Genomic DNA, 8054 nt, shown 5'->3' with positions numbered 1-8054 from the left:
CTCCATGTGTGCCACACTCTCCCCGCCGCAGGACCCTGTGCCAGAGCAGCACCCTACAGACAGTGCCAGGCTCAGTGCCATGCTGGCCCCTCCAGCTGCAGCACTGGCCCCACACTCCAGTCCCAGTCCTTGAAAAGCACAGACACAAACAGGCCCTGTGGCAGGACAGCAGGATCTGACCCGTCAGTTTTATTGAATGTGGTGTCCCTGAGGTGGGTGGCTCCCATGGCAAGGGGCACGTGGAGGGCCTCATTCATCCCAGGGGTTCTTGTCGGTGTCGATGGACATGCAGTTGTACACGGCATACCGCAGCAGCTCCTCACAGACCTTGGCCCTGGTAGAGGGGAATGCCGGGTCATGGCCATGATGGGCACAGAAAAACCCAGACTTCCCTCCCTACACCTGCCCAGATATTCCCCAGGGCAGGAGCTGGGGGGTCTGGAAGGAAACTCCAATCCCAGTCCCCAGCTCAACTCACGAGGAATAGTGGGGCAAGAAGAAGGTGCAGGAGCACGTGCAAGCCTGAGGCATCAGGTCCAACGCATCCAAGCTTGGGAGAAAGAAGAGTGTTCAACTCTGGCATGGCACAGGGACCTCAGCACAGCACAGGGACCTCGCACCCTGTGGGGACCCCCAGCATGGTGTAGGGATCCCAGCAGGCAGGATGGACTCACTTTGACCTTTCTGGGTAGACAATGATCTGAACTGGGAGACGGCTCCGGCCAGTGACGAACTTCAGGAAGCGGCTGAGATCCTCTGAAGGAAAGGACAAGGCTCAGGTCTCAGGGACAGGACTGTCTCAGTAAGATTGCCTCTGCAGAATCACTCCAGGAGTATGGGCAAAGCTAAGGGATGCTCTCAGCATCCCAGAAAGGGCCAGGTTGGACAACCCCAGCCAGCTCCCAGGGAAGAACATGGTCAGCATTCCTGGGGCACAGAGCAGTGGGTACCCCATACCCTGGCCCATTCTGCTGCACATGAAGATCAGGGAAAGGCTTGGGATCAAAGGTTTGGGGTCACTCACCACTGGTGAAGTTGCTGAGTGCCTCTAAGAAGTTCTGGACACGGGTGTCATCAGGGGGAAAGTCATCAAACCTGACTGCGATGAGGAAAGCGGAACAGCTTCATTAGATACGCCCAGCAAAGCAAAGAAGACCCTCTGCTCCCTAGTGAGTCTCTGAGAGCACCTGGCACCCCTCAGTGGGGCCAGCACCCTAAGCAGTGGTGGGTGAAGAAATGGGGGTCCCAGTTTGCAGCTTTGGGCTGGCCCTGTGACTTACTGAACTTTTGCAGTTCAGCCACTGTGATCTCAGGGTCTCCACAGATCCTCTTTTCCATCTGCTGCCACGTAAGCAGGTCCAGCACAGGCTGAGGCACCACACTGAGCAGCCCAGCACGCATGGCTGTGATCTGTGGGGGGTACAAGAGGAGCTCCATGTCACTGCAGCTGGTCTGAGCCCAGGGCAGCCACCTAGGGCACTGGGAGCAAGGACTGCAGGACCCCAGTGCAGGTCCCTAGGGCTCATGGACACCCTGGGCATGGGATTCACAGAGGGATTGCCCAGCTGAAGCTGGTTTGAGGACATATTTTGGCGGTCACCAACCCACAGGTAAGAGGATGGCTTGCCACAGGAGCAGAATCCCCCTGGAGCCATGCCAGCCCAGGGGGATGGTGTTACCTGCTCCTTGCTCTCCTCCAGCCGAGCCTTTTGCACCAGGCGGATGAACTCCTTGCGGTCCTCATAGTGCACCACAGTGTTGCTGCCATTAGGGATCAGCTCCACCACGCGCTGGTCGCTTAGCACCGTTGTGTAGGTCAGCTCTTTGCCAAACATGAACTCAAAGGCTTCCCTGTCTACCCCCTCCAGCACCTCCAGCAGCTTCACCTGCAACCCAAATGGGTGATAACCATCACGGTGGAACTGGAGCAGCCATGGAACTGCATGGCACTGCCCTGCCAGTCCCCGGGTCTGCTCACCAGCTCTGAGTCCACGGTGGCAAAGTCCTTGCTCCAGCTGACCTCTTCCCCTGCCAGCTGCTTCCACACCAGTGCTGGCAAAGACAAGATCTACCAAAAGAAGTGGAAAACGTGTGTCCTCCCCATGCCCCTCCTTCACACAAGGGCAGTCCCTCTGCCCGAGACACGGCAGCCCCCGCCAAGCCCCCTCGCTGGCCAGTGAGAGCCTCTGCCACGCTCACCAGAAACTCCTTGCTCCTCAGGGCTGCACCCATCAGCTGCCCAATCCACTCATACTTGGGGAAGTCCTTACAGGAGGGGTTGGGGACATACATGTCCCTGGTGTCACTGCTGCTGTTACCCTGCAGGAGAGAGGCTTAGGATGCACAGACAGATTTGACCGGCCCAGCATGGTCTCTCCTGCAGCCTCACTCTCCATCACCCCCACCTCCACCCCTACCTGCCCTTTACACCCTTGTAGGAGATCTCCATCACCCAGGTACAAGCACAGGTCCCCCAGCCAATAGCCCTGCAAGCATTAAGATGGGAATAACACCCCAGAAGCCCCCAGGCTCTCCTGGCTGTCCCCTGCAGACAGTGGGATGCCAAACCTGGTTAGAGGTGCGCACAAAGAAGGGCAGGGGCACAGGGACATCGCCCGAGCTGGGACACAGCTCCTCTGACACATCCGACAGGCTGTCCCGAAAACCACCACCTGCAATGAGGGCAGAGGCTGGTTAGTGTCTGACATGCCAGGGCCACACACTGAGCCACAGGATCCGGTCAATCTGCTGCACTCCTTGAAGCAGGGGCAGTGCTGGTGGGGTAAGGGAGATGCAGGGACCACCCCATGTGGCAGAGCTGCTTCTCACAGAGCACCTGGAACAGCATTGGGCACCCACTGAGCTGCACCCCAAAACAGGAGAACTCAGGGGAGAGCCTTGGGGCAGGACGGGAGAGCTCTCACCATTGTCGATGATGCCCTCAGTAATGAAATCACACTCCCACCACTGGGTGTAGGTCAGGGGCCACCTATGGGGAAGCAACAATCCCATGTGCATCCCTTCTCCAAGTGCACCAACAGCACCTGGCACTCTTCTCTGGGGAGGTGACACCCCACAAATATGATGCTGAAGACCTACCTGTAGTCCAGGGGCTGATTGTTCTTGGAAGATCTGAGGCCCTCATACAGCTGGAGAGTAGCAGAGTGGAAAGGGGATGAGATGCAGCAGGGACAAGTGATGCTGAACTGGCAGGTACCTGGCATGGGGCATGGCATTGCTGTACCTGGGTGAAGACGGTGTTCCTGCCGCTGGGGTCCAGTGCGGGGTTGGCACGGTGCTCCCGGGCCAGGAGCCGGTTGATGTACAGCTTTGGTGTGGTGTGAGGAGCAGTGCTCTCCGTGGACTGGAGGCAGTGGGCAATGAGGGCTGAGCTCTGCTTGGACAGCAACATGAATGGCTTCATGCTCTAACAAGGGAGAAGTGGGGATGGTTAGATGTGTGATCCTGCCACTGTGTGCCCTCTTCTGCTCTCCCCAAGCACAGCCCCAGTGTCACAGGGGATGCTCAGCTTCTCCATCCCTCTAGCAATGCCCAGCATGGCAGCTCTGAGCATGAGCCCTGGGCTAGTCTGTCCTCATTGGATCAAAGAGGACACACCACAGCCCCCAGAAAGCCACAAGAGCTCATCTGATGCTCCTACTGGCACCATCCCAGGGGAACCCAGCAAACACTCACCCTGAGTGTATTGAAGGTGCCGATGCTGTCCTCGGAGAGAGGGATCAGGTAACACAGGACACTCTCCAGGAGCTGGACAAACCTGGAGACCAGAGGGGAGCAGTGTGAGGCTGTGGGGGAGTGGCATTTCACCAGACAGCCCCAGCCCCGTGGCACTGTGCCCACTGCACACGGGTCTCCTCTGGCCCATGGAGGGGCACCGGGCACCAAGGGGAGCATGCAACCAGCACCCTCTGGCCAAGCACTTTACTCCATTCCCTGCCAGAAAATGCTGCAAACAGGGGCAGCCCAGCTCATGCCGCAGCACTGCAGCTGAGTCACTACAGAGGGTCTCTCTGTGGGGCCAGTGCTGACCCCAGCCTGGGGCTGCCTCTCAGGCAGCAGGGTGGGGGACTCCATGTGATGCAGGTCCTCCTCGTCCCATGCCACCACCATGCTCCCCAGACACTGGAAGCTGCAGTGTTCAGATGGGGAGCACCAAGCTGAAGTGTCTGCTACCCACAGAAAAGGAGATGGTAGACTTTTAGCAAGACACGTGCAACTGACTGCTAGAGGTCAGGGCATAGCTCTTCTTGGGATACCAGCTCATTGCAGGGATGGTGCCGTTCCTGGGCCATACCTCTGAATGAGCACTGCCCGCCGGTACAGCACGTCGGCGTCCACCCCTTCCAGGAGAGGGTAGCGCACCAGCCGGGCTGGCTGGAACATGCCAGCGTTGAGGATCAGGTCCCACTCCCAGAAGGACATGATCTTAATCCCTTGCAGACGGACATTGTACCCTTGGTCTGCCAAGAAAGAACAGTGATGCTGTGTGCGTGGCTTCAGCTGTGTGGCCAGCACGGCTTGGATGTGCAACTAGGGGCAAGGTGACCCCAGCACCTGCGGCATCCCATACGAAGTTCATTCCTCAGCTCCTCTCTCCAGTGGATCCCAAAAAAGCAGCTGGCAGAGCAGGAGGAGCCACAGGTGCCGGGACTGGCTGTGGGTTTAGGGCCAGGCCGGGCTAGCAGCCCCAGTCCAGCAGCACAGGCTCACCCCGGCACTCCAGGAAGCGGATCTCCAGCACTGGCATGTGGGTTTTCATGTCGCGGAGGATGCAGACATTCTGGTAGCTGTTCCTGCACACAGCATGGAGGGAGATGGCAGAGCCACGAGGCACAGACATAGGCAAGGTGGCCAGTGAGGCACAGGCCACTCTGGCTCCCCAGCCAAGGATGCACTGCGACCTGTGGCAAAAGCCCCCCCGCCTCACCAGGGCTGCAGCAGGAGGGGCCCAAGCAGAGAGAAGAGGCTGTCAGAGGCACAGAGACGTTCTGAAGAAGGTGGATGCTGCATCCAAAGAGCCAGAAAAGAGCACAAATTCAAAGCAGTACAGAAAGACGAAATGGCTTGAGAGCATGTCACTGTTCTTGCGGGGGTCCCAAGAGCATCTCACAAGGGCAGAATCATCCTTCAAGCAGAGCTAGTCATGCAAGGGTTATGCGTTTTTGAAGAAAACAGGGAATTGTGGAGATGAGCGATTTGCTAAGCATATTTTCAAAGCCTTTGTCAAGGTCACATCAAGATAGTACAGGCCCATGGGGAAAAACCACTGTGACTATCCAGACGCAGTGTGGAGTTGGCTCCTGCCACTGCAGAAGACGCCTCAGCGGTCTTGTGGGCACTTCTTCAAAGACAGACCTCACTGCTCAGCCAAAAAAAGGCAAATGGGCAAGTTCTGGGGAAGGCAAAGGAGATCTTTGCACTTTTATGTAATCTCCTGCCTGACTCAAAAAGGGTGCTCAGGACCTGGGTGAAGGCGGAGAGGTGAAACACCCCCGGACTTCTTGGCTACAGTGTGGCAGAAATGCTCGAAAGGTGACAGCAGTGGCACATTTCCCCAGAGGTGAGGGGGAGGAGGAGGCAGGAAGACCCCCAAAGTCACCAGGCAGAAGGGAGCACACTGCAGACCAGCTGCCACAGCATGGATGAGGAGCAGGAGAGGAGATGAAGGTGCTCAGCTGGCATATGGAGGTGAGGGACCATCATGCTTGTAGGGACAGACGTAGCCTGCACCCAGGGAGTCATGACCCTTGGAGAGGCACTATCACTGGCAAGTCATTCAGGACCAACCCCAGCCCTTTCCTTAGCATCTGCTCAGGATGCAGAGACAGCTCGGGAGTTTCACACAAACTGGAGCCAGGCTGTTCCTCTCTCATTACTCACTCGTTAATTAGGACTGTTCTCAGGTGCTGCAGCCTGCTCAGTGTCCCCCCATACACAGCCACCTTCCTGGGTACATAAGAGCTGGACTGCCCATCCAGTATCAGCCACAGCCTCCTGGGGATGAGAAGAGCAAGGTGCAGTGTTGTCCTCCCCTCCTGAGCTGCCTAGGCACAGAGATGCCCCAGAGATATCCCAGGGCTGGGGCAAGGTTGTGTCCTCCTGGGGTAGCTGTGGCGACAGCTGCCTCCCACCTCAACCCCAAGCCCCCAGCTGCAGATGGGGGAATGCTGGCTTGAGGAGGAAGATGGTGCTTTGCCCCACACCCTGCCCATCCCTGGCACAGCTGCTGGCAGGGAGGGGGCACCCCGAGGTCTCACTTGACAATGGCGCCTTTCTTCATGTTGAGCCGCACCCAGTGCTGCCCCGGGGGCCCACTGCTCTCCCAGAAGGTGTATGTCAGGTTGTCCGTTAGATGGGCTGAAACACAATCCTCCTGCAAGAGTGCAGTGAGCAGAGGGAGGGAAATGAGCATCCTTGAGCACGCCACGGCCACCCCTGGAATGGGTCCTATTGGGCCAGAGGAGGTCAGGAATAGGCAAACGCCTCAGATTGTTAGGCTGTGGGTGGATGGTGGCTCCCACACAGAGCAAATTAGGCAAGGCCATGGACCCCTCAGAGAGCCCAAGACACAATGGGGTTTTGCTCCAGCTGCCCAATTTCTGGCAGCTTTGCTAGAGCAGCAAAATCCCATCCCCATCCCCTGCCCCTCATGGAGGGGACAGCCACTGCTGGCCACTCCTCCCCACAGCTGTGCCAATGCCCGTGTGTCTCATGCTGATTTTAGGCTGCAGAGGAGCCTCACTACGCACCGTCTGTGAGGAGACCTCGATGCTGCTGATGTGCTCCTTGGTACAGTCCACACGCTGCAGCTCTTTCTCACTGTGGTCATACAGGAAACGTCCCAGCTCCATGTCGCACTCATACCTCCAGCCTGGGGGCACAGACCTGCAGGGGGTCTCCGTGTTAAGGGGACAGGGAGACCAGGCTGCACCCCAAACCTGCCCACCAACAGTGGGCAAGTGCCCCAGCTCAGACTGGCCACAGTGTCTCCTGGTCACCAAATCAGGATGGTGCCAGGCAGCTGTCCCTGTCACAGGCAGATGGCACAGCTGTGTCTCACCACCAGCACACTATGTGTTTATGACCACTCCAGCCCAGAGGGAATAGCAGCACGTGGTTGCTCTGATGCTCCACAGAGCAAAGGCCGTCTCAGTATGAGTAGTGCCAATGTAAAAGGCACCTCACGGCCCCCGACCTCCCCACTCCTGACCCTACAGCCAGTACTGGCCCTGCAGGCACGTCCAGACCCCAGCTGACTGCCCCTCAGGGTGCTACAGTCCCGCTTTAGAAGATGCACTCATACCGAAACTTCTCCACCGCGGCCTCATCCTGCTCTATGAGTCTGGACACCTCTCCTAGGCGCATGGAGTAGGTCAGGTCCACCACTTGTTCCCAGCTGGAGCAGCACCAGTGGAGGAGTTGCACAAGGGAAAAAATGGGTCAGTGTTCAGTGTGCCCAAGCATTACAGCCTTCACCTGGAGTGGAGGCAGCAGTGGTAGAGGACCGGGGGTGACACCCAGGGGATGCAGGAACAGCTGTGGGAAGGATGAGAATGTTCCTGCACCCGGGTACAGGCTGGGACAGCGTGGGGATATCCAGCCCTGCACATGGTTTTCCATCATGAAAATCAAGTTTGAGCTCTCTCACCACGGCACTACCTCCGCAACATTGCTCAGCCCAAATCTGAATGCCTTGGAACCCCTCCCTGGCTCCGTCTTTATCCCGCACAGATACTGCCACAAGCAAACAGGATTAGACTGCAAGGGAGCCCCCACCGGCGGCTTGGCGAGCACACGTCCCGCCAGCGCTGGAGGGTGTGAGGAGGCTGTGCTGGAGGTGCCCGAGGGACGCGGGATGGTTGGGTTACATGTCCTCTGTGGGTACCAGCCACACGCGTCTCCGGCGCCCACAGCCCATGCCTGCCAGGGGTGCAGCGGGCTGGGGCCATACCTGACAGCAGATCTGTAATCAACGCCCAGCGTTTGGTGCTGCCGCTGGATGCTCTCCACGGAGTCAACCGGAACCAACTTAT

General features: G+C 58.1%; 1 protein-coding gene across 1 annotated transcript; it reads right to left on the bottom strand.

Annotated features, from left to right (window-relative positions):
• Window positions 1-249: 249 nt before the first annotated feature.
• On the bottom strand, window positions 250-8046 carry LOC103804365 (E3 ubiquitin-protein ligase HECTD3-like; the record flags this gene model as incomplete). The annotated part of the gene is made up of 20 exons (XM_009076979.1): window positions 250-334; window positions 479-550; window positions 675-756; window positions 1025-1099; window positions 1281-1410; window positions 1680-1886; window positions 1979-2068; window positions 2200-2319; window positions 2569-2672; window positions 2925-2989; window positions 3100-3149; window positions 3245-3427; window positions 3697-3778; window positions 4316-4481; window positions 4732-4814; window positions 5902-6015; window positions 6279-6394; window positions 6771-6906; window positions 7325-7417; window positions 7973-8046. Coding segments are annotated over 20 exons (2127 nt in total), but the record flags the coding sequence as incomplete, so codon positions are not given.
• Window positions 8047-8054: the final 8 nt, after the last annotated feature.

The sequence above is a fragment of the Acanthisitta chloris genome, unplaced genomic scaffold, assembly GCF_000695815.1.
Source record: "Acanthisitta chloris isolate BGI_N310 unplaced genomic scaffold, ASM69581v1 scaffold15420, whole genome shotgun sequence".
Taxonomy (NCBI): Eukaryota; Metazoa; Chordata; class Aves; order Passeriformes; family Acanthisittidae; genus Acanthisitta; species Acanthisitta chloris.
This window is presented reverse-complemented; position numbering and strand designations above follow the sequence as displayed.